This window comes from Anguilla rostrata, chromosome 2 (genome assembly GCF_018555375.3).
Source record: "Anguilla rostrata isolate EN2019 chromosome 2, ASM1855537v3, whole genome shotgun sequence".
Lineage (NCBI taxonomy): Eukaryota > Metazoa > Chordata > Actinopteri > Anguilliformes > Anguillidae > Anguilla > Anguilla rostrata.
Genome location: NC_057934.1, coordinates 70,796,382 through 70,823,086, shown reverse-complemented (window position 1 = coordinate 70,823,086; position 26,705 = coordinate 70,796,382). Strand labels below are relative to the sequence as shown.

The 26,705-nt window shown below is 50.7% G+C and overlaps 1 protein-coding gene across 4 annotated transcripts; it reads right to left on the bottom strand.

The window, feature by feature from the left end:
• Positions 1–2,511: 2,511 nt before the first annotated feature.
• Positions 2,512–26,700, bottom strand: mafgb (v-maf avian musculoaponeurotic fibrosarcoma oncogene homolog Gb). 4 transcript variants are annotated; one of them, XM_064324869.1, is made up of 4 exons: positions 26,500–26,700; positions 25,841–26,103; positions 7,369–7,434; positions 2,512–4,454 (listed from the first exon to the last, which is right to left on the bottom strand). In XM_064324869.1, the coding sequence occupies exons 3-4, from the start codon at positions 7,402–7,404 to the stop codon at positions 3,999–4,001; spliced, it is 492 nt and encodes a 163-aa protein (XP_064180939.1). In that variant the 5' UTR covers positions 7,405–7,434; positions 25,841–26,103; positions 26,500–26,700; the 3' UTR covers positions 2,512–3,998. The 4 variants fall into 4 exon arrangements, with proteins under 4 accessions (XP_064180939.1, XP_064180940.1, XP_064180937.1 ...); XM_064324870.1 differs by lacking the exon at positions 25,841–26,103 and adding an exon at positions 7,821–7,879; XM_064324867.1 differs by lacking the exon at positions 25,841–26,103.
• Between the last annotated feature and the right edge of the window lie 5 nt (positions 26,701–26,705).

The window sequence follows — 26,705 nt, the reverse complement described above, 5'->3', positions numbered from 1 at the left end:
TCACGGGCCCTCCAGGACTGGAGTTAAACTGCAGCCCTCGGCCCTCCAGGACTGGAGTTAAACTGCAGACACTGTGGCCCTCCAGGACTGGAGTTAAACCACCTGCGCAGGCGCCTAGACCTCGGCCCTCCAGGACTGGAGTTAAACCTGCAGACACTGCGGCCCTCCAGGACTGGAGTTAAACCTGCAGACACTGCAGCCCTCCAGGACTGGAGTTAAACCTGCAGACAGTGCATATCTCCAGGACTGGAGTTAAACCTGCAGGCACAGCAGCCCTCCATGACAATCACTGCCAAACATGATTACATCTGAGTATGATACCTGTAAGAAGCTGTAACACACTGGTTCACTGTAGATACGTTTTTTCCAAACTGCCTTGCCTACTGTTTCTGAGGCTTCCTCTAACCCCGCCCCCATTCCGCAGCTACTAAATGGGGTTTGCTATTTGGGGAAAAAAAATGTAAACGATTCTCTGGGGACATCCCCAGAAGTCACAGTAGGTTGTCTGGAATTAACGCAGCATCCTCTTCTGAGCAATTTCATGTTGAAACGTACGCTGAACTAAAGAGAGTGGGGAATAAACCACTGAAACTGTTGGGAGCTGCAGATGTGCCTGTTGGTGTTTTCATTGAAGGTGACTGTCTGTCAGAGCACCAATGATGGAAGAACAGGCTTCATGAAATCAGAAAAACGGGCAGAGCCGTTACATACTACAGACGACCAATCGTTTTGTTCCGTTGTGATTGGTCCAGCCAAGTTAGTGACCGGAGAGAGGCCACACCCATCGCAGGCTTCATGGAACCACACGCTCCGTGCGCAACAGAGTTTTTAAATCATACGAATCAAGTTCTGCGCTTGCACCTCTAACCCCTAAATCTGATTGGCTACACAACCCCCCTGTATTCCCCGCCTGTAAACTGTAACCACCGCCAATTAAAAAAAATAAAAATAAAATAAATAAAAAAATAAACAAAAAAATAAAAACGTGTGATTGGTTCCCTTGGCTGGGGACCCTGGTCTTTAGCCCGGCGAGGTGATAGATGTGAGGTGATAGATGTGAGGTGATAGATGTGAAGACTGGCTAACAGGGCCTTGACTCACAGTCCACTGCGAACCCCCCGCTATTACACAAATCATAAAACCTGCTGAAAACTTTCCTGTAAAAACTCCAACTCCAATTTTGAAATCAACACCCACGGCTGTGTGTATTTTTTGTTGTTTGTTTTTGTTTTTTTTTTTTGCTGAATGTTCTTCTGCAATCTTTTTTTTTATTGTTTTTGTTTTTTCTTTGACCAACTACATCCAGTGCATGTTTCAATTTACTCTTTAACAGTAATAAGAAATGTAATTGCAATGTAATTACAACTACTGCACAGCAGTAACACCCCCCGTTCCATTTCTATTCTTTAGTAATTTTGTTTGTTTGTTTTCTAAACAAATCCTTTGAGAATCTGAGCTCCTCACATAAATACAGTAGCAGAAAAGTACACCATGTTCCAAACAGGGTGCAGCAGTCATATCCCTGGCATTTATCAGATAAAACAAAACAAAAACTAAACAAAAACATTTTTCTCACCTTTTTTTTTTGTTTGCATTAAATATATCCTAGAAATATACACCAAAAAAATATCACGTCACAAAAATAATTTAGAAAAGAGGTGATGTACATGGCTCACCCGCGGCCTCTCCCGAGGTCCAAGATGGCGGTGCTTTCTGTGGGGGGCGGGGGGGGGGGGTTGACTGGGTTTGGAATTAGCAACTCTGTTTTCCAAAGACTTTGGTTGATCCTGCCCTAGATCAGCTGGAACGTTCTGTTCTGCCGGCACCATGGAAACGGACCCCGCCCACCGCCTCCAGCACTCGGAGAATGTACAGGATGAGGTGGCGGTCAGGCCACAATTGGATGGGTCTGGGGGTGTGCTGTGATGTTGCATCAGTGTTGAGGAAACGTTTTTGGCGGAAGCTGAGCCACAAATGGGAAATAAAGTCCCAAAAAATTAATTCAGCGATCCACGGAAGAGACGGAGTCCAGCACGAAGGGGGCAGGAAAATTTAATCAGGCGATCCAGACGGACAGGGTGTGCTCGGGCCGAGGTTTGGACAGGTGGTTGTGTGGGAATGCAGAAGCATTTGCCCCCTCCCTTCCGAACCGTGTGTGTGCGGGGCGGAAGGGGGCGGGAGGGAGCACACAGACCAATCAGGGGCCCTCTGGAAGGGGCCGCGGGTTCGAGTGTACACCACCTACGGTCTCTCTAAATAAAACAGCATCACATCCATAAAAGGGAACAATACTGCCACCTTGCCACTGACACGGTACGCCACGCGCTAGTTTCACGGTACGCTACGCGCTAGGTCACGGTACGCGCCTATTCACTAGAGAAAGCTATCCACTTCAATATTAAGCCACTTTTGGTACAATTGCAAAAAAAGATATCAAACAAGTTTTTTTTTTTTTGTTCATTTTTTCAGGATTTTATAAATAATGTAAGATACTCTATGCATTTTTATACAAAAAAAAAAAAAAACAAAACAAAAAAACAAAACACTCAGACATGGACAAAGACCCTTAGAATAGACACACCAACGATGGTATCGTTAAGCTTGTGAAAAACACACACTTTCGTCTACGTAATGAGATCAGCCCGTCCCCATTCCAGTAAAGACTGTTGATGATGGAAGTAAGTGGTATCACTGATGGGCACACAATCAAACAAAAACTTTCACAAAGGTTTCTGTAAAAAAATAAAAATAAATAAATCTTTTACCTAAACATTTTTTTTTTAGCCTTTCAGTTTTGTTTTGTCCGTCTGCCTTATGCCCGATTCCCGTCTTTTGAACAGACAGCAGAGATGGAAAAGTCAAAATGGCCACAACGTTTATCCCCAATCCGTGAGGCTGTGCCACCAAACCAACACCCACAACAGAACTGATACTAAAAGACATTTTCGTTTAAAATCCTGCACAGAAATGTTGTTATTGCCTCTGCGATGCTGTTCTTCGTAACACAACCCTCCAGAATACATAAATAAATAAATAAATAGATTAATTAATAAAAAAATTGGACAAAACACTTGATTTCCTGTCTTTGCATTTCTGGAAACGAGGGACGGCTGTCCCGCTGGTCTTTCTCAGCACTGAGGCTCCATCGCCATGGTTACCAAAAACCCCGGGAAATACCATGAAACTCGTCAGTTTTTAAACTGTGGCGTGAGAAGTGGGCATGTATGATTGCTTGCGGCTTTGTGATTGGTCAGCCCTGGCTGCAGCAGTACCAGGGATCCCAGGACGGACCACACCACCCCCCCCCCCCCCCACTGACTAAATCACGACTGAACGCAGAACACGGAGCCCAACACGATATCCATCAGAGAAACACGTGACACATGACACAACGGGGACATGTCTGAACTCCATGTCACCAACAACACCGCTAAGAAACAAAACAAAACAAACTACCGTAGCACAAACATTTGCGTCGGTTTTTTTTTTTTTTTTGTCTGGACGTGCTGCAAGGGAGGAGGGGCATCTAACCATTCCCCAAAATGGCCGGTCAGGCCCAGAAGAAGGACTGGGCCCTGTTTGATTTTCCTCATCGGTCTCGTGTTTTGTTTTTTTTTGGGGGGGGGGGGCTTTGGGTCATACAGGAGTTTGGGATGGGGAGGGTTATGACATTTAAAAGGTGAAAGGTCAGGATTTTTAGCCCTGTTCTCATTAATATTGGACTGATCGTGTTTGTTTTCCTCATCCTGACCGGCCCCTTCTCTCTCTCTCTCTCCCCCTCTTTCTCCCTCTCTCTCCCCCTCTCCTGCTCCCTCTCCCTCTCTCTCTCTTTCACTCCCTCTCTCCCTCTCGTGCTCCCTTTCCCTCTCTCTCTCTCTCACTCTTACTCCCTCTCTCCCTCTCTCTCTCCCTCTCATGCTCCCTTTCCTTTCCCCCCCTCTCTCTCTCTCTCTCTCTCCCTGTTTCTCCCTCCTTCCCTCCCTCCCTCCCTCCCGATACTAAGACCTGGCGTCGGTTTTGGACTTGACGATGGTGATGACGCTGGTGGCGGCCACCTTGCCGGGGATGAGGGGCCCGATGACGGAGGCGATGGGGCCGCGGGCGGGGGCCACGGCGGGGCTGCGGGCCACAGTCCGGGCAAAGCTCTGCAGCGCCTCATACTTGGAGCGCAGCGCGTCCAGCTCCACCTTCATGCTGGCGTTCTCCGTGGCCAGCTTCTCCACCTCCTGCTGCAGCTCGGCCTTCTGCTTCTCCAGCTCCTCCTTCTGCGTCACGCGCTTGACGCGGCAGCTGGCGGCGTAGCCGCGGTTCTTCAGCGTGCGCCGCCGCTGCTTCAGCTGCAGGATCTCCTCCTTGGACAGCCCGCGCAGGTGCTGGTTCAGCTCCCGCACCGACATGGTCACCAGCTCGTCGTCCGTCAGGCTCGTCCCATTCTCCCCCGGCTCCCGCTTCACCTGCGCCGCAAAACCAGCGCGGAATTACTCAACCAACCGTTTACTCAACATCTATCACTTTACTCAACCAGCCATTTACTCAACATCTATCACTTTACTCAACCAACCGTTTACTCAACATCTATCACTTTACTCAACCAACCGTTTACTCAACATCTATCACTTTACTCAACCAACCATTTACTCAACATCTATCACTTTACTCAACCAACCGTTTACTCAACATCTATCACTTTATTCAACCAACCATTTACTCAACATCTATCACTTTACTCAACATCTATCACTTTACTCAACCAACCGTTTACTCACATCTTCACTTTACTCACCCAACCGTTTACTCAACATCTATCACTTTACTCAACCAACCTTTACTCAACATCTATCACTTTACTCAACCAACCGTTTACTCAACATCTATCACTTACTCAACCACCGTTTACTCAACATCTATCACTTTACTCAACGACCGTTTACTCAACATCTATCACTTTACTCAACCAACCATTTACTCAACATCTATCACTTTACTCAACCAACCGTTTACTCAACATCTATCACTTTATTCAACCAACCATTTACTCAACATCTATCACTTTACTCAACATCTATCACTTTACTCAACCAACCGTTTACTCAACATCTATCACTTTACTCAACCAACCGTTTACTCAACATCTATCACTTTACTCAACCAACCGTTTACTCAACATCTATCACTTTACTCAACCAACCGTTTACTCAACATCTATCACTTTACTCAACCAACCGTTTACTCAACATCTATCACTTTACTCAACCGACCGTTTACTCAACATCTATCACTTTACTCAACCGACCATTTACTCAACATCTATCACTTCACTCAACCGACCGTTTACTCAACATCTATCACTTTACTCAACCAGCTGTTTACTCAACATCTATCACTTTACTCAACCGACCATTTGCTCAACATCTATCACTTTACTCAACCGACCATTTGCTCAACATTTATCACTTTACTCAACCAGCCGTTTACTCAACATCTATCACTTTATTCAACTGACCATTTACTCAACATCTATCACTTTACTCAACCGACCATTTTCTCAACATCTATCACTTTACTCAACCGACCATTTACTAAACATCTATCACTTTACTCAACCAGCCGTTTACTCAACATCTATCACTTTACTCAACCAACCATTTACTAAATATGGACCACTTTAAATATATCACTTTACTCAACCAACCATGTACTCCATATTTACCACTTTACATCTATCACTTTACTCAACATTCAACCATTTACTTAATCACTTTACTTAATCAGCCTTTAACTCAATATTTACAACTTTACATTAAAAATTTTAATCAACATTCACTGCTTTACTCAATAATTACCTCTTTACATCTATCACTTTATTCAACATTCAACCTTTAACTCAATATTTACCACTTTACAACTATCACTTCACTCAACATTCAACCTTTAACTCAATATTTACCACTATACATCTATCACTTTACTCAACATTCAACCATTTACTTAACCACTTTACATTTATCACTTTACTCAATCAGCCTTTAACTCAATATTTACAACTTTCCATTTAACATTTTAATCAACATTCACTGCTTTACTCAATAATGACCTCTTTACATCTATCACTTTACTCAACATGTACTGCTTCACTCAACATTTACCACTTTAAATTTACCATTTAACTCAATATTTACCACTTTACAATTACCAATTTACATTTATCAATTTACTCAACATTTACCACTTTACTCAATATTTACTTCTTTACTCAAAATTTGCTGCTTTACTCAATATTTACTATTTTACCAAACATGCACCGTTTTACTCAACATTTGCTGCTTTACTCAACATTTACTGCTTTACTCAACATTTACTACATTTACTACTCGATATTTACCTTTTTACCCAAAGTTTACCACTTTACCCAATGTTTGCCACTTTTCTCTGCATTTACCACTTTCTGCCGTCTCTGAAAACAGACCCCTATTCCAGCGCAGATGAGAGTGATAAAAAGGTTATAACAACACAAAAAGGTGATTAATCTGCCAGTGTGTGCCCTGCGCGCCTGTCTTCCTCCCGTGAATGTCAGCCTAACCTACCTAACCCTGCGCGCCTGTCTTTCTCTCCAGGGTGAAATGCTCAGCCGTGCCCGCACTGTGACGCTCGCCACAAACCCTTCCGCTGAAGCACACGGTGCCAGCCGCCTCTTCTTATCAAACCACAGCTCATTAGTCCGGTTCCCACAGACATGAGTCCAAGGAAGTCTCTTCATTGGCAACTTAACAGGGGGGGGGCAAGAGGCCATCTTGCGCTGTCAGTCATTTTGGATTCATAAAGGAGGCTGTGTGTGTGTGTGTGTGTGACTGAACTAATTTCTGTTTTTAAAAAGAGGTACAGTAAGAGTAAATGCCTGTACGATGAACTTATCAAAGGTCATTCAGTGAATTATTACAGACTACAGCTGGCATAATAAAGCAACGCAATTTTAGTGCAACAGAAGTGTAACTTAAAGGTCCCAGGTTCAATTCCCAGGTAGGCCACTGCCCTTGTTCCCTTGAGCAAGGTACTTAACCTGCATTGATTCAGTATATATATCCAGCTGTACAAATGGATGCAATTTAAATGCTGTGTTGTGTAGTTGTATAAGTCGCTCTGGATAAGATGTCTGTAATGTAAATGTCCAGTGTAAAGGGAAATAAAACTACTCTTGACATGCAAATCTTCCTATAGGACACAGAAAGATGGGAGGGGCCAGTGAATTCTCCAATGGGACACAGAGTGGTGGGAGGGACCAGGGAATCCTCCTATAGGACACAGTGTGATGGGAGGGGCCAGGGAATCCTCCTATAGGACACAGTGTGGTGGGAGGGGCCAGCAGCTCACCTTCAAGGCTTTACTTCCCTTGTTTGTGGTCGTCATACCACCCTAACCCCCCGTCAACCAGCAGGCCTATGAGGAGGGGGTGGGGTGGGGAGAAAGAGGGAAGGAGGAGGGGAAAGAGGGAAGAAGAAAGAAAGACATCTCAAGACAATGCAGACGGTTTAAGACACTGTAAAAAAAAAATAATCTTACTATAATACAGCACATAAAGCTTTTATACTGCAGGGGAGACAGGCCATCACAGGGCTGTAGACTGGGGGGTACTCAAACCAGGAAAATCGCTCGCCACATGTTCTCAGGCATCACAAGAGCCCTGCTACGGAAGTGACCCTCAGTGAGAGAGTTTTAACACTAACTCCCAATTAACCAACAGCTCTGCACCCAACGTCGGTCCACTCTCCATGGCCCTGGCTGCATTTTTAAAACTGGCACTGTGAGCTTAAAAACACAAAAACCTCCATCATCCTGTTTCCTGCTGGTTTCCTGCTGGTTTCTTGGTGGTTTTCTGCCTGTTCTGTGAAAACAAACACATCTACCCATAATTTCCTCCGCCGGGGGGGGCGGGGGCGGGGGCGGGGGCTGCTTGCAGAGACACCAAAAATCTAACACAGGCAAACATTTAGGAGAGGTGAGCCGAAAGGGCAAAGTTACACACCAGCCTTTTCTCAACGCAGTTTCGCGTACACGTGTATATGTGCTCATCTGTATGTGTATCTGTGTGTGTGTGCGTGTGTGTACATGTGTGTTCCTGCATGTGTGTGTGTGTGTGTGTGTGTACGTGTGTTTTCCTGCATGTGTGTGTGTACGTGTGTGTGTGTGTGTATATGTACGTGTGTGTTCCTGTGTGTGTGTGTGTATGTGCGTGAATTCAGTCTGCAGGGCTGCATCACAGCAGCAGCCTATCACCATGGTAACAGCAAGGTGCAACAATTGCAGTGGTCACCAGTGGTGGCGGGGGTGGGGGGGCGGGGGGCGGGGGTGTTAAGACCAGAGAGCACAAGGCCGTTCACCTTCCCACCTGAACAGACACACCCACATCAAGGAGTCGCTTACAAACAGCTCTTCTGCTCTGAATGACTCTAAACACTATGAGACTCAACACTGTGCGAGACTCAACACTGGGAGACTCAACACTGGGAGACTCAACACTGGGAGACTCAACACTGTGCGAGACTCAACACTGGGAGACTCAACACTGCGTGAGACTCAAAACTGTGTGAGACTCAAAACTGGGAGACTCAACACTGTGTGAGACTCAAAACTGGGAGACTCAACACTGTGCGAGACTCAACACTGGGAGACTCAACACTGGGAGACTCAACACTGCGTGAGACTCAAAACTGTGTGAGACTCAAAACTGGGAGACTCAACACTGTGTGAGACTCAACACTGGGAGACTCAACACTGTGTGAGACTCAACACTGGGAGACTCAACACTGGGAGACTCAACACTGTGTGAGACTCAAAACTGGGAGACTCAACACTGTGTGAGACTCAACACTGTGTGAGACTCAACACTGGGAGACTCAACACTGTGTGAGACTCAACACTGGGAGACTCAACACTGCGTGAGACTCAACACTGTGTGAGACTCAACACTGGGAGACTCAACACTGTGCGAGACTCAACACTGGGAGACTCAACACTGTGCGAGACTCAACACTGGGAGACTCAACACTGTGCGAGACTCAACACTGGGAGACTCAACACTGCGTGAGACTCAACACTGGGAGACTCAACACTGCGTGAGACTCAAAACTGTGTGAGACTCAACACAGCAATGCTCCACATTGTGTGAGGCTCAACACTATGAGATTCAACACTGTGAGTGCCTCAACACAGTGTGCAACTAAACACTGTGAGACTCAACACTGGGGCTGCCATCACATCGCATCTGTTTTGTGAGCTTCAGCACTCAATTTGGACCCGGGCCCACACAGGGGTTCCCCAAAATTTCTCCTTTAAAGGCCTTTAAATCTTCACAGAACATCTGTGGCACCACACTACCCAGCAAGCCCTGGGGTGAGAGTGGCAGAGAGGAACTCCCTGGAGCCAAACAGGAAGTAACCCTGTGAGGAAGCAGACTCCGAAGGGGGAGCCCATCCTGCTCTGGCCCATTCACGGTTTGTGGGTTCATGGTGACCAGCACAGGCAATCAGTCAAAAATAGGGTGGACGGTGGTTAGGGGTGGACGGTGGATGGTGGGTAGGGGTGGGGGGTGGTTATGGGGAGGGGGGTGGACAGTGGGTAGGGGGTGAGGGGTGGACGGTAGTTAGGAGGTGGGGGGTGGTTATGGGGAGGGGGGTGGACGGTGGGTAGGGGGTGAGGGGTGGATTGTGGGTATGGAGTAGACGGTTGACGCTGGGTAGGGGGTGAGGGGTGGACGGTAGTTAGGAGGTGGGGGGTGGTTATGGGGAGGGGGGTGGACGGTGGGTAGGGGGTGAGGGGTGGATTGTGGGTATGGAGTAGACGGTTGACGCTGGGTAGGGGGTGAGGGTGGACGGTAGTTAGGAGGTGGGGGGTGGTTATGGGGAGGGGGGTGGACGGTGGGTAGGGGGTGAGGGTGGATTGTGGGTATGGAGTAGACGGTTGACGCTGGGTAGGGGTGAGGGTGGACGGTAGTTAGGAGGGGGTGGTTATGGGGAGGGGGGGACGGTGGTAGGGGGTAGGACCGACGGTCAGGTTGGGGTACACTACAGGTGAGACGACACTGCACTGTGCAGCAGAGCAAACCCATAGACACAATCACCACACCCCACACACTTACCCAAACAGGCAGAAGCACACCAATACACACATCACCACCACACACACCGACAACAAATACACACTACACACACACACACACACACACACACAGGATACACACCATATATACACACACACCACTCACATACACACCGACATACAAATACTGGACACACACACACACACACACAAAGCTGTGTTGTGACATTGCAACGTCTCTCCACATCTCTTTAGTATTCCAGAGAGAAGAACAATGTCCTCTTACTCGCAGTTATAAAATGAATTAGCTCTGCTAAGCAAGCTCACCTCCCTGACAACAGGAAGGACGGGACCTGAGGACGGGGGGCTGGGGGGTGGGGGTTCAGGGATGGGGGCCAAGGGTACGACTGAGGGTGGTGGGGGTGGGGGAGGGGCTCCAGGTGGGGATTCTTTTGCAGGCGCATGCTGAATTTTTATGAATCGCCTGGAAGAACGCTGACACCTCAGTGCCTAACACCTATACAACAGACATCACACCCACAGGACAACAAAACGCTGAGTATGGAGAGAGAGAAGGAGGGAGGGGAGGGGGAGGGAGAGAGAGAGAGAGAGAGAGACAGAGAGGGAGGGGGAGAGAGAGGGGGAAAGAGAGAGAGACAGGGTGGGATAGGGAGAGAGACAGAGAAAGAGAGAGACAGGGAGGGAGGGGAAAGAGACAGAGAGGGACAGGGGGATGCAAAAGAGAGAGAAAGAGAAGGAAAGGGGGAGAGAGCAAGAAGGAGAGAGAGACAGAGAGCGGGGAATGGAGAAGAAAGAGAGAAGAGAGAGAGGGAGAGGAAGACAGAGAGGTGGGGTGCTGAAACTGCATCCTCGACACATTCAGAAGAGCTGCACAGTTGGCGGGGGGCAGGAGAAAAGAGGAGAAAAACCAAGTTTCTAATTAAAAAAAAAAAAGACTTGCAAAAGTAGAACAAAAAAGTTAAAAAATAAAAGCACAGTCATCACCCCTCCCTGCAGTCCCTCCTGTGCATTAAGGAGAGGGTGAAATAATTTGGGGTGTCCAGTGCTGAGGCGACAGGATTTCAGGGGCCCCATGCTGACCATTAGCGATCTGCTGTTCTGGCAGCGGCTCCAGCCGATTGGCTGGTTGGCGGTTCTAAGGTAGTGGCTCCAGCCGATTGGCCGAGTGGCGGTTCGAAGGTAGTGGCTTTGTCTGAAGGAAGCGTGCGATTGTTCAGCTGTGTCCTGCGTACGCCCTTCTGCTACATATTAATCACCCTTATTCACAGATGTGGGGGGAGGGGGAGTCTACAGCAATAAACAAGAGACCCCCCCCCCAACCCCAACCCCCCAAAGATACAGGCATGGATCCTGAATGTGCGTGTGTGTGTGTGTGTGTGTGTGTGTCTGAGAGAGAGAGACATGCCAACACCACCATTCCATTAAAGGGCATCGGTACGCTTTTATGTCTGTGTGTAAAAGAGAATGACTATGTGTGTGTGTGTGTGTGTTTGTGTGAGACAGAGAGAGAGAGGGAATGACTATGTGTTTGTGTGTGTGTGTGTGTGTGTGTGTGTGCGTGTGTATGCGTGAGAGAGAGTGTGTTCAAGACAGAATAACTGTGTGTGTATAAAGAGACAAAGAATCAGTGTGTGTGTGTGAATGTGTGTATACGTGAGAGAGTGTGTGTGTTTAAGAGAGAAAAACTGTGCGTGTGTGTGTGCGTGTGTGCGTGTGTGCGCTACAGGATATGAAAGGGACCCGTTGACTCTGTAAGAGGGGGAAGAGCGCACAGCTTATCGCGCCCAAAACTGCGCTCTTATGACCCAGGGCCAGCGCAGCGCTCCCGCACGCGCCATGCGCCCAATCACAGAGCTTCAGCGAGCCATGCGCCCAATCACAGAGCTTCAGCGAGCCATGCGCCCAATCACAGAGCTTCAGCGAGCCATGCGCCCAATCACAGAGCTTCAGCGAGCCATGCGCCCAATCACAGAGCTTCAGCAAGCCATGCGCCCAATCACAGAGCTTCAGCGAGCCATGCGCCCAATCACAGAGCTTCAGCGAGCCATGCGCCCAATCACAGAGCTTCAGCGAGCCATGCGCCCAATCACAGAGCTTCAGCGAGCCATGCGCCCAATCACAGAGCTTCAGCGAGCCATGCGCCCAATCACAGAGCTTCAGCGAGCCATGCGCCCAATCACAGAGCTTCAGCGAGCCATGCGCCCAATCACAGAGCTTCAGCGAGCCATGCGCCCAATCACAGAGCTTCAGCGACCATCCCCATCACAGAGCTTCAGCGACATGTGCCCAATCACAGAGCTCAGCGGCCATGCCCAATCACAGAGCTGTCAGCGAGCCATGTGCCAATCACAGAGCTCAGGAGCCATCGCCCAATCACAGAGCTTCAGTGAGCCTGCGCCCAATCATAGACTTCAGCGGCCATGCGCCCAATCACAGAGCTTCAGCGAGCCATGCGCCCAATCACAGAGCTTCAGCGAGCCATGCGCCCAATCACAGAGCTTCAGCGAGCCGCCGGCTGGGCGGAGCAGTGCAGTTCACGCCCTGCACACCTCACAAGACTCAGATATCTACCCCCAAACCAGGAGTGGGAAAGACGGGCCTGTTCCTCAGATATTTACCCCCAAACCAGGAGTGGGAAAGACGGGCCTGTTCCTCAGATATTTACCCCCAAACCAGGAGTGGGAAAGACGGGCCTGTTTCCTCAGATATCTACCCCAAACCAGGAGTGGGAAAGACGGGCCTGTTCCTCGAATCTACCCCAACCAGGAGTGGGAAAGACGGGCCTGTTCCTCAGATATCTACCCCCAAACCAGGAGTGGGAAAGACGGGCCTGTTCCTCAGATATCTACCCCCAAACCAGGAGTGGGAAAGACGGGCCTGTTCCTCAGATATCTACCCCCAAACCAGGAGTGGGAAAGACGGGCCCGTTCCTCCATTTCACGCTCTATTATGTAATTAGCCGCATCATTGGCCCGACATGACATCGCTACGCCGGCGTGGAACTGCGGACCGGTCGCTACCGACAAACGGGCCACTTCCAAAACACGAACACCGTCCCGTACTGCAACACGCTGAACCGGAGCCAGCTTCCCCGGTATTTACCCTCGTCACCCCCCCCGCCCCCCCACCGTGACCGTCACTCTCCGCTCTCCACCGCACAGGTCGGGAGATACCCGTAGCGACTGCCCCTCCTTGAACGGATTTGGCTGATCCAACACGCGCGCTCTCGCGCTGCGCGAAGAGAAGCGAAGGATCGAAACGAGCGGCGCGCGCCACACGCCGCGTTTAACTGTGAATTAAAAATCAGACGCGAGCGATGGCGGGAAAGAGACCCGGCGGAGGCAGCGTCCGTTTATAAATAGATTTTAAGAAGAGACTCGGGTGGAGAGCGGTGGCAGGTACCCAGAGCGCGAAATAAGACCGACAAAAAAAAAAAAAAAAGAGGAGAGGGTTGGAAATGCTCAGCAGATTTCTGGCAGCAAGAAAACACGATCGGCGGTATTGAAAGTGGAAAAAAACATTTTCCCATTTCAGGTGCTAAGTCTCTGTGTGATGACGAATCTCCTAACACAAGCAGAAAAAAGTGCGGTGTCAGGGGATCGTGTTTGGGTTTTCTCCTCACACACTCCTTTTATTTCTTTTTTTTTAATGTTTTTTTTTTTTCCACAGCAAGGTTTTCCTGCAGAGAACCTTGCAGGTTAATTTGCTCTCCCTCCCCAGGAGACAGCGCAAGAGACGTGGACAAGTTCACTAAATCTCAGAGACCCTCCCCCCCCCCCTCCCCCCCCCCACCGCTCCTCCCCCTCCCCCAGCCCCACACTATCTGAGGTCAGCACAAAACAACGGTAAATAACTTTGGAGTCGCACACAATTTCACTACACAAGCAAAATAAGTAAGCAGCGGAGAAGAGTATAAAACTCCTCCTCCTGAGAGGGCCTGGAGGACACCACCTGACTTCCTTTAGTGCGGCGAAGGATTTTTTCCCCCCTCGTTCAAGTCGTCAGCCTCCGATTTCGCCCTGTCCCAAATAACACCGCAAACGATTTTAAAAGGTGCTATTAAAATGCGCAGTGCGAATTTCAGTTGTCAATACAAGGTGTCAAAAACTACTCAGGTGGGATTACTGAGTGGCTCATCCTGTTAAGGCTCTGTTCCAGTGTGTGGATGGGCCCCATGGTTTGGTATCTGTTAAGGCTCTGCTCCAGTGTGTGAATGGGCCCCATGATCTGGTGTCTGTTAAGGCACTGTTCCAGTGTGTGGATGAGCCCCATGGTCTGGTATCTGTTAAGGCTCTGCTCCAGTGTGTGAATGGGCCCCATGATCTGGTATCTGTTAAGGCTCTGTTCCAGTGTGTGGATGGGCCCCATGGTTTGGTATCTGTTAAGGCTCTGCTCCAGTGTGTGAATGGGCCCCATGATCTGGTGTCTGTTAAGGCTCTGTTCCAGTGTGTGGATGGGCCCCATGGTTTGGTATCTGTTAAGGCTCTGCTCCAGTGTGTGAATGGGCCCCATGATCTGGTATCTGTTAAGGCTCTGTTCCAGTGTGTGGATGGGCCCCATGGTTTGGTATCTGTTAAGGCTCTGCTCCAGTGTGTGAATGGGCCCCATGATCTGGTGTCTGTTAAGGCACTGTTCCAGTGTGTGGATGGGCCCCATGGTCTGGTATCTGTTAAGGCTCTGTTCCAGTGTGTGGATGGGCCCCATGGTCTGGTATCTGTTAAGGCACTGTTCCATTGTGTGGATGGGCCCCATGGTCTGGTATCTGTTAAGGCTCTGTTCCAGTGTGTGGATGGGCCCCATGGTCTGGTATCTGTTAGGGCACTGTTTCAGTGTGGATGGGCCCTATGGTCTGGTATCTGTTAAGGCTCTGTTTCAGTGTGTGGATGTGCCCCATGGTCTGGTATCTGTTAAGGCACTGCTCCAATGTGTGGATGGGCCCCATGGTCTGGTATCTGTTAAGGCTCTGTTTCAGTGTGTGGATGGGCCCCATGGTCTGGTATCTGTTAAGGCTCTGTTCCAGTGTGTGGATGGGCCCCATGGTGTGGTATCTGTTAAGGCTCTGTTCCAGTGTGTGGATGGGCCCCATGGTCTGGTATCTGTTAAGGCTCTGTTCCAGTGTGTGGATGGGCCCCATGGTCCATCCAGAAGTTCCTCTAACTTGCACTTTTGCTGGCCCAAATCGCAGCTGGTATCAGACGCTTCGGAGGACAGCATACGCTAGCCTGCGCTCTCCTGGATCAACAGTGCAGGAGGCGGGAACAATAAAATCTGGCACTCCACACTGGGGAGAACCAGGGCAAGAACAAAAAGAAAGGTGCAGTTTGGTGGAGGGGTTATCATCGGTTGGGGGAGGGGTTATCTATGTTGGGGAGGGGATATCATATGTTTGGGGAGGGGTTATCAATGTTGGGGGAGGGGATCATCATGTTTGGGGGAGGGGTTATTATCAGTTGGAGGAGGGGTTATCATATGTTTGGGGAGGGGTTATCATAGTTGGGAGGGTAATCTTCAGCGGGGAGGGGTTATCATATGTTTGGGGGAGGGTTATCATCAGTTGGGGGGAGGGGTAATCTTCAGCTCGGGGGAGGGGTTATCATATGTTTGGGGGAGGGGTTTTCATCAGTTGGGGGGGAGGGGTAACCTTCAGTTCGGGGGAAGGGGTTTTCATCAGCTGCGGGGGAGGGGTAATCTTCAGCTCGGGGGAGGGGTTATCATCAGTTTGGGGGAGGGGATTTCATGGCTCGAGCTGTTAAGCGCACAGAAAATGTCCCCATTAAAAGTAGGGCTGTGGCGGCGTGATCGCTGCATCATCCCCCCGTCTTTTTATAAAACCAGGACAGCGGCGCTGGCGGCTACGCGCCACAAGGACATCTGCGTCGAAACGCCACGCGCGTTTTTCCCACAGCTTTACACAGGGGCGCGGCGCTAACCTGCACACCGCAGGGCTAACCCGCACACCGCGGCGCTAACCCGCACACCAGGGTGCTAACCCGCACACCGCAGGGCTAACCCGCACACCGCAGGGCTAACCCGCACACCGCGGCGCTAACCTGCACACCAGGGTGCTAACCTGCCCACCGCGGCGCTAACCCGCACACCGAGGCGCTAACCCGCACACCGCAGGGCTAACCCGCCCACCGCGGCGCTAACCCGCACACCGAGGCGCTAACCCGCACACCGAGGCGCTAACCCGCACACCGCAGCGCTAACCCGCACACCGAGGCGCTAACCCGCACACCGAGGCGCTAACCCGCACACCGAGGCGCTAGCCCGCACACCGAGGCGCTAACTTGCACACCGCGTGGCTAACCCGCACACCGAGGCGCTAACCTGCACGCCGAGGTGCTAACCCGCACACCGCGTGGCTAACCCGCACACCGAGGCGCTAACCTGCACACCGAGGCGCTAACCTGCACGCCGAGGCGCTAAGCTGCACGCCGCGGTGCTAACCCGCACACCGAGGCGCTAACCCGCACACCGAGGCGCTAACCCGCACACCGAGGCGCTAACCTGCACACCGAGGCGCTAACCCGCACACCGAGGCGCTAACCCGCACACCGAGGCTAACCGCACACCGAGGCGCTAATGGGCACCACGGCCAGCCAAAGCCCAGCGAATGGAGGCCCAGCCAACAGAGGCCCAGCAAATAGAGGCCCAGCCAATAGAGGCCCAGCAAATGGAGGCCCAGCCAACAGAGGCCCAGCGAATAGAGGCCAGCCAACAGAGGCCCAGCGAATAGAGGTCCAGCCAATAGAGACCCAGCGAATGGAGGCCCAGCCAACAGAGGCCCAGCAAATAGAGGCCCAGCCAATAGAGGCCCAGCAAATGGAGGCCCAGCCAACAGAGGCCCAGCGAATAGAGGCCTAGCCAACAGAGGCCCAGCCAATAGAGACCCAGTGAATGGAGGCCCAGCCAATAAAGACCCAGCCAACAGAGACCCAGCCAATAGAGACCCAGTCAATGGAGGCCCAGTCAATAGAGACCCAGCCAACAGAGGCCCAATCAATGGAGGCCCAGCCAACAGAGACCCAGCCAATAGAGACCCAGCGAATGGAGGCCCAGCCAATAGAGGCCCAGCTAATAGAGACCCAGCCAATAGAGGCCCAGCGAATAGAGGCCCAACCAATAGAGGCCCAGCCAATAGAGACCCACACAATAGAGGCCCAGCCAATAGAGACCCAGCAAATGGAGGCCCAGCCAATAGAGACCCAGCCAATAGAGACCCAGCGAATGGAGGCCCAGCCAATAGAGACCCAGCGAATACAGACCAGCCAATAGAGACCCAGCCAATAGAGGCCCAGCCAATAGAGACCCAGCGAATGGAGACCCAGCGAATAGAGGCCCAGCGAATAGAGGCACAGCCAATAGAGGCCCAGCGAATGGAGGCCCAGCCAATAGAGACCCAGCCTATAGAGGCCCAGCCAATAGAGGCCCAGCGTTGGCGGAGGCGTCTCGCCTGCTCAGCGCTCATTTCTATGTTGCGCAGCGAACGCCACGCGATCACTCATCACTGGGCAGCAGTGCAGTATAACGGGTAAGGGACTGGTCTTGTAACCTAAAGGTCGCAGGTTCGATTCCTGGGTAGGACACTGCCGTTGTACCCCTGAGCAAGGGGTTCACCCAGCATAGCTTCAGTAGACATCCAGCTGTATAGATGGACGCTTTGTGAAATGCTGCGTCGAATGTTGCGTCTGCTAAAAGCCTATTCACTTATTCATCCCATGTGGATACAAGTCTGTCACAACATGATTGCCGCCATGCTTCTCCCACCTTGTCCCGTATGCGATAACATGCATCGAGCCTTCGGTAAGTGTGTCAGTTCCAGTCAGTCAAAAGAGGCAATACAGCGGCACTTCGTCAGGAGCAGCTCGACCTGAATCGAAAGGCCGGAGTCTGTTTTTAGGACAGTTTTTATTAGGCCAATAAAAAGGCTTTCCACCTGACGGCACCAGAACCCGCGATCCAACATCTGGGCTTTCCGCACAGCTCACTGGCGTTCCCCACCATTACGCCGCACCGCTTCACAGGCAGGGACTTAACACTCACTCATTTACGAGAAACAGGCCTTCTATTCCCCCCAATTTAACCTGCAGTCACACCCTTGACAGTGACACTGTCGTTTTTTAAAAATATTTCTCCAAGCGCAGGGAGGGCCGACGTCTCATCTTCTACAGGCCGTGCGCTGTGTGAACGCCGGAGCTGCAGAGGGCACGCAGCTCGGCCCCCCGACATTTCACGGTTTAAACGTTAAAATGGTCAGTGTTCCTGTGCTCGGGCCTTAATTACAGACGGCCCACCGGAGCTGCTCAGCAGCGTTGGGTGGAAACGCATCAGTCAGTGATTCCCACCCTGGAAGGGGCCCCCGTCTCTCTGGAGTTACAGGTGTCGTAAGGAACCACGGTGAGAGCCGGCCTCACTGGCCCCGGCAGCCCACCCAGCGCTGGTCCATGTGTCTGAAATGGGAAATCTCTGAAGTGTGACGTGCTTTTTTTTAAACCCTCCGGGGGATTTTCTAAACGGAAAGGGGAGGATGGGCGGGGCTTCTCTTCTGACCGTCACCTCAGCAAACATCCAGCGGGTTGACTGCAGCTGTTCAGCCAAGTCAAATTTTATTATTATTGTATAGCGTTTTTTTTAATTTATTTTTTTTTTTTTACAGAAAACCGTCACAAATACACTTTACAGAGCAGCAGAGAAGAGCAAGAAAGAGAGCAAACACCAGGTCTGAACCCCCAAAATAGCAATCATACAAGGTAAAAAAATAAATAAATAAAAAAAACTCCCAGTGGGGAGAAAACCCTCAAATGGCGGTGAGAGAAAACTCCCCAGTGAGAGGAAATCTCAGGAGGAACCCGGCTATAGAGCGAACGAGCGAGCGAACAAGTGGGCGAGCGAGCGGATGAGTGGGCGAGCGAGCGGATGAGTGGGCGAGTGGACGACCCGGAGAGGGGACGAGCGAGCGAACGGGCGGGCGAGCGAGCGGACTAGTGGATGACTGGCAGGACTGCACCCCACGCGCTGGCGAGAGACACAAAAATCTACAGAGAGGCCACCCCACGCGCCCCCGGCCCCCCGCCCCCCCCCCCACCCCCCCGATCTCTGGGCCTTTCTTTTCTTCGAGGCTCGGCTGTGTTTGTAAATGCATTCTGCCAGTCTGAATGCTTTCTTTTTTCTTTTTTTTTCTTTTTGTGGGCTTCAAGGATTTTTACATTTTTCTGTGTTCTTGTTTAACTTACATTTCATTTACAATGAGATCATCAGAATTTAAGACAAAGATCCACCTTCCGTGTTTTTTCAGGCATTAACGGCATTAAAAGTGTTCGCTGTAAATGAATGTTTGCCTTGGCAGTGAATCAACATCCAAGCACTTACCTCCAATAGGGCGCTGGAAGTGTATTTATAAGTATATAATTCAGTTCAGTACACTTTATCATGCATGGACGTTTATTAATGTGTTTCTCACTAGCTGGAATTACCCCTCAGAGGTGTACTTTAGGGTCATGGGTGCGCAGTCCAGATTTTGCAACCAGGGATAATCTAACCTTCCGTTTAAAAAGCTATTACTGCACAATAAACGCCACATTTTCGCGATCTCCCTTTTTCCTTCCTGTTCTCACGCTCGAACCGGCTCCAGCGTGAGAGGCGGGGTCGCGCGCCGCGCCCTTCCGCGAGGGCCCGGGCCGGAGGAGCCCAGCGGCCCGGGCCCCTTTTCCGGACGGCGGGAATACGGGAACGCGGCGTTCCCGCCCGCGGGCCCCGCCCCGCGCACTGCGGTCCCTCGCTGTATCCGGGGCGGAAGAACCCGGAAAAACGAATTGCGAATTCACTGCGGCTGCGGCGCGCCGTCGGGGAGATGATGCAACCTGGAGACAAAAATAAAATGTCTGCTTCCTCCGACCGCGAAAACCTCCAAAACTCTTCAACACACCAACTCCCTCCCCCCACTCCCAAACACGCATTTCCCACAATTCTGCAAAAGCATAACTCCATGCTGGCCTGAGTCGTCACTGAACGACTGGACAGCCTGAGACAAAGCTGTATCACTTTGTTAATTATTATTATTATTATTATTATTATTATTATTATTATTATTACAAAACATTTTCAATGCCACTGTCCCCCAGTCCACAGAACTTTATAAACCCAGTTGCCAGACAGTGTGAAAAGAGAATGAGCAAGAAGGAGAAAGAGAGTGAGTGAAGTGGAAGAGAGAGATAGAAGACAAAGTGAGATTAGGAAATTAGGAACTTAATGGAACCAAATGACAGAAAGAGAAAGATTGCGATGAGAGAAAAAGAAAGGGGGAGGGAGACATGGAGGGATGGAAGGAACTGGCCAATGCAACTTGCCTTTTATTCTTAAGTCATTCTTTCTTTCTTTCGGTGTTATTTCGGGAGCACCACGTCTGTACTGAGCGGATCCACTGAGGAGGGTTAGCGATACAGTCCCGCTCAGCCCCGCCAGTACAGCACTGGTGACCTGAGCTCTGACACGGAGGGGCACAGGGTCCCACGGAGCTCACAGCACCCAGCCGCACACTGGGGAGGGGGCCCGGCTGAGAGACCCGCCACACCGCCCCAAAACCCAAAACCCAAAACCCAAAACCCAAAACCCAAAACCGGGCTGCCTGCCTGAACGAGGGGCGACACGGTGCTGTCCTCTGGGCTGAGGATGGGAGGTGGGGGAGTGAGGTGTGGTGGGAGTAAAGACATGGGAGGAGTGGTGAGTGAGGGGTGGAGGTGTGGGTGTGGAGTGGGAGTGTTGAGTGGTGGTGTAGTGAGGTGGTGTGGTGGGTGTGAGAAGGCGCTCCCACTGTTTTCCATGCCTGGTGCAGTTTGAGGGCAGCTTTAAGAACCCCCCCCCCCCCCCCGAATCCTCTGCAGCAGCCGCAGCACAGGACCTGCTGCTCTTACAGGGAGTTTCATCATCACCAGAAATAATAAAACCTGCAACCCCCCTCTGCAGCTCCCTCAACAGAGCCTCACACGCATACACTCACACACACACACACACACACTCATATACACACACACACCCCCCGCACACACCCACACCCGCACACACACCAACCCCACACACACACACCACACACACACAGCACACACACAACCATACACACACACACTCACACACCCACACACACACACCCGCACACACACACACACACACACACACACCACACACACACCACAGCACACCACACACACACCCACACACACACACCGCACACACACACGCACACACACACACACACACACACACACACACACACGCACACACACACCAACACACACACACACACACACACACACACACACACACACACACACATCAATCACACACACACACACACACACACACACACACACACACCACACCAACACACCACACACCCGCACACACACACCACACACACACACACACACACACACTACACACACAAACACCACACACGCACACACACACCACACACACACACACACCCGCACACACACACACACACACACACACTTATATACACACACACGCACACACACACTCATATACACACACACACACACCCACACACACACACACACACACACACACACTCATATACACACACACACCCGCACACACACTCATATACACACACACCCGCACACACGCACACACCCGCATGCACGCACACACCCGCACACACACACCCGCATGCACGCACACACAGACGCACGCACACACACCCGCACGCACGCACGCACACATCCGCACGCGCACACACACACGCGCACACACGCACACACACTCACCCGCATGTACGCACACACCCGCACACATGCACGTACACACACGCGCACACACACGCACGCACACGCACACACACACCCGCACACACACGCACAAACACAACTGCATGCATGCACACACACACACACACCCACCCACATGCATGCACTCACACACACACACACACATTAGCTCCTGTTGCTTCAAAGACAATGCAACCCACCCCCTTCCACACCAACCCCGCCCACAAGCTCCTATCCCACCAGAACTCAGACCCACACACCGATTCAAACACGACCCCCGAACCCCAAACGACTCCCCGTGCAAATCCCGCCATTTCTGCCATGCTGAGGTCAATAACAAAAAGCTGTAAATTGCATCTCAGAAACACGAGATACGGGGGAGGGGTGGGCAGTCTGAGAGAATACAGGCTGGGACAGGACGCAGCCCGACACACACACACACACACACACACACACACACTTTGGACATCCTTCTTCCACACGGCACATTCTACGGCTTCTGAGAGAACTTCCTTTTAAATTTAGCTAACCCTTTAAAGTGTGAGGTCACAAATTGTGCTTTGAAAAAAAAAAAGTTCTTAACTGAACACTGATGCTGATGTCACAATCACTACTAGTTCTAGAACACTGACTTAGACATTTGAAATAAGCCGATGCTTCAAAAGGGACATGGGGAACTACAATCCTGGGGGAAGAGTGCCGGGTGGAAAAACTCTAACTCCTCACAAAACCTCACACACTGGCTGTGTCCGAAACAGCACACTTCCCTACTATTGAGTATACATTGTTGTACACTAAATAGTAGGCAAGTGTGCCGTTTTTTAACGCGGCCACTGTGAATGCTCTGCGTGACGAACCAATGCACTTTTCCTGGGTTAAGCTTCTCAAAAGACTTTTAAGAAAACCCATATCACCCCCATACACCACTCACCCCCAACTAGCCACGCCCCCCGAGAATTTGGAACTCCAAGCTCCAGTAAGAATCACATGAGAATAATAGCAGCTTGGCATGCCAATTATAATCCTTTATTAAATATCCTAGTTTTCTTTCAAATAGTAAACTCTCGCCAAATAAAAGTCACACAGAGCCAATCAGGCTGGACGGTGGTCCTGAAATTATTGCAGGTCCCCCCCATCAGAGAGGTATATCAGCAAGAACACCAGGCAGGCCATTTTTACAGGTAAATCTATTAAGGAAACATGACAACCAGTGAAAGAACAGGGAAATACACCTATACAGCACGTGACAGCTCTCAGCAAACTAGTTGGAGAACGTTCCAATTAATAGCTTTTGACACTTTCAAAACGGATCTTGTTCTATGCCAGGCTGACCACACCCTCAATCGACACGCTGGCTATTCTGGCTATGGCGCCTGCTGGGTCCTGACATCTGCCCTGTACGGCCTTGGCTCTCCAGGCTATGTGCCTTACTCGCTGTCCGTGGGATGCTGCGCTGTGCGGTTGTGCTGCGCTGGGCTGCTACATGTGCTGTGCTGTAGCCTCTATGGCTGTGCTAGGCTGCTCATGGCGCCTGTGGCGGCCCTCATTGGCTCCTGGCTAGACTGCCTCTCATGGCTGCCTTGCTGTGTGCCATTTGGCTGCCTCGCTTAGCTGGCCTCTCATGGCTGCTTCTGTCTGGCTCCATGCTGCCTGTGCTGGCCCTGGCCTCTCATTGGCTGCCTGCACTGGAGCTGGCCTGACATTGGCTGCCTGTGCTGGTACTGGCCTCTCATTGGCTGCCTGCGCTAGTGCTGGCCTCTCATTGGCTGCCTGCGCTGGTGCTGGCCTCTCATTGGCTGCCTGCGCTAGTACTGGCCTCTCATTGGCTGCCTGCGCTGGTGCTGGCCTCTCATTGGCTGCCTGTGCTGGTGCTGGCCTCTCATTGGCTGCCTGCGCTGGTGCTGGCCTCTCATTGGCTGCCTGTGCTGGTGCTGGCCTCTCATTGGCTGCCTGCGCTGGAGCTGGCCTCTCATTGGCTGCCTGCGCTGGAGCTGGCCTGTCACTGGCTGCCTGGGCCGCTGGCGCCAGAACGCACACCTGGGAGGCTCGTCGCCGGCGTCTCTCGGCGGAGCGCAGGTGAGAGGGAGCGGGAGTAACAGGTGAGGACACCGTCTGCCAGGGGAAGCAGCCTTTCCCCCGCCTCAGCACTTCGGCAAACGCCTCCAAGACAAAAGACTCCCGCTCCTCCGCTCCCGCAAATCCCACAGTTGTCTTTTTAAAAGGAAAAAAAAGAAAAGAAAAAAAAAAAAAAAAACAAGCCCCGCATCAGCAAGAAGGAGGGGAAAGAAGCGGCTAATAGTGCCCTGTGGCAGCGGTCAGCTTCTCACTGAGATTAAACAGCGTGAGCGAGTGAGATGGGGGGAGGAAGAGGGGGAGAGAGGGGGAGAGAGAGCTGAAGACAGAGAGAGTGGGGAGTAGGGAGGGGGGGACAGGGACAGAGAGGGAAATAAGCAGACTGCCCATGCAGTAAATTCCAGTATGGAGAAAGTGAAAACACAGCGGGCCACCGCCATCTCCGCAGCCACAGGTGTGTAACCTACTTTTGGGACCTGATCAGATTTGCTTTAACGCCATGCTGTTTTACTACAGGACGTGTACGACTCCAGGTGAGGAAACCTTAGACAGACCCACAGCGTACAGGTACCTGTTCCACCTCCCTACCTGTGGCAGTGAACAGTGACAGAAAAAGGAAAGCTATCAAGAAATATAAGTAATAAAATAACAACAAAACCTCTTGTCAATGGCAGACAAGCTCTTCAAAAACAAGCAACCTGTAAGTGTTTGCTAATCAAAACCGTGCCAAGAGTTAGATCGTTTAAAAGTCAACATTAATCTTATTTCATTTTTTATTTGGGGGGGTGGGGGGGGGGGGGGGGGGGGGGTTCATTTAACATTTCTAAGCTGATAGTAAATTCCACAGCATCACTTCGAAAGACATTCTGTAACCAGGGTGAAGACCCTTGTTTCAGTTCTCCTTTTCAGTTCATCCTTGAATGCCTTCAGACTTGATATGGAAATACCCTTCAAACATAGTGACACAACATTGAAGCATGAAGCAGACCCCCCCCCCCCACCCCTCCTTTCAATACTGCGCACAGATTTAGCCCGCCGAACATTTTGTCACAGGTCCGCTGCCATCCACGCCACCTTAGATGCACGGAGTAAATTATTATAAAGCAGGTTTTTTGCTCGGCGGTATTCTAGGGTGGTCTGCCGGAGGTAACGGGACACGGTCGCGCGCTGCTAATAAACATCATCGATCCTTATCCTAGCACCAGACCTTTGTCCGCTGGTGCCATGTTGCCATGGCACCCCATGCCTTGTACTCGCAAACGTCAAAATTCAACGTTGTGATGAATCAGCATCTCCAACACTCCATACCTGAATCATTCAATGCACAATGCAAAAAAATAAAACTGTTTTTTTTTTTTTTTTTTCCCTTTCCAATTCATCAGCATGCCAACAACGCTGAAGGTAAATTGGGAGAACTGGTTAAATTCAGCTTGCCAGCTTGTACATTTGCCACGCGATTTGTACATTTAAAAAAGCAAGTCGACAAAAGCGAGCGCGGCTCTTGTAAAGCTGGCGAGCAACAGCAGAAACAGGCATTCTCAATATGAAATGCCGTTGAAATGTCAGCGCTTTGGTTACTAAAGATAGCGCATATTAAACAAGTGGCTAGTTAGCTAGCCATGTGATAACAGCTAGTCCAGGTTTGTTGCGTTTCTACACCAAATGCAGACGGGCTAGCAAACAAGCTAGCTTTAGTGTTCGCAGCCAGGGACGGAATACAACTGTCACTGAAGGTTCATAATTGTAAGCCGCTATCTCGCTAAGGTTAAGTATCGGCGCAACAATGTCTGGACATTTAGCCAAGTTATACACTAATGTCTAAAAAAGGAACCCAGTGCAGGAAAGAAATATGTAGCTAATCTTACCTCTTCAGAAAACAAGGCAGCCAACCTGTCCTGGTAGAGCGCCTGACCGCAGCCGTGCAGGGTGGGTGTACGCACGCTGTTCAGCGCGCGCCGTTCTGATGAAACAGCAGGTTTTTTTCCCCTCCAACTCCTGCTGGCTAGGTATCTCGCGCCAGATAACTAACTAGCTTGCACATTTCTCGCCATCTCCTACGCCGTATCTGCGCCGGTGCCGTGGTCTTCTCTGTCCGCCAGTCGCGCCAGCAGCGGCACCTGCGCTGCAACTGAAGCAGGGCAGGGATTCCCCCGCGGACTGATTTTTCGAGCGCCCGGCTACCCAAGATCGTAAGCTCAGTCTTTGTTAAACGCGCCCGGTCTCTATATCTTGGAGTGCCCTTCGCTTTGCATGGCTAATGACCCGATGAATCAGCATGCCCAGTTACTTCTCTCTCTCTCTCTCTCTCTCTCTCTCTCTCGATCACACACACACACACATATACACTCACACACACGCACACGCATATATCGGCACGTCGGTTGCCAGCAACCCTACACACACACAGCAGACTAGAAGGGAACGCAAAAGCACGCGCGGCATACTCAGCAAAATAGCTATTTAACAGAACTCCTTTAAATAAACGTGTCGTGACTCTTCGATATTAAAATGCGATCTGACTCACCGAAGTCAAGGAGGACACGCTTTCGCACCACCGGGTGTCCGCTATTAAGTGTCGTTTCTTGTTTGTTTGTTTATTTGTTGCTTTAAAAGAAGTCCTTCTATTTCTGAGTAATTTGTAAAATTTACTCCCTCGCCTTCTGCTTGTTGATTTCTCTGCCTTGTGCCGGAGCCAGACGTCATATGATGTTTGGTCACGTGGTTTCATTC

Bases quoted from the DNA above. Each gene is read 5' to 3' on its own strand.
- mafgb (XM_064324869.1), bottom strand. From the start codon at position 7,404: ATGACGACCACAAACAAGGGAAGTAAAGCCTTGAAG. The intron at 4,455-7,368 runs GTGAGCTGCTGG...TTTGCGGCGCAG, and splicing joins AGGGAAGTAAAGCCTTGAAG to GTGAAGCGGGAGCCGGGGGA.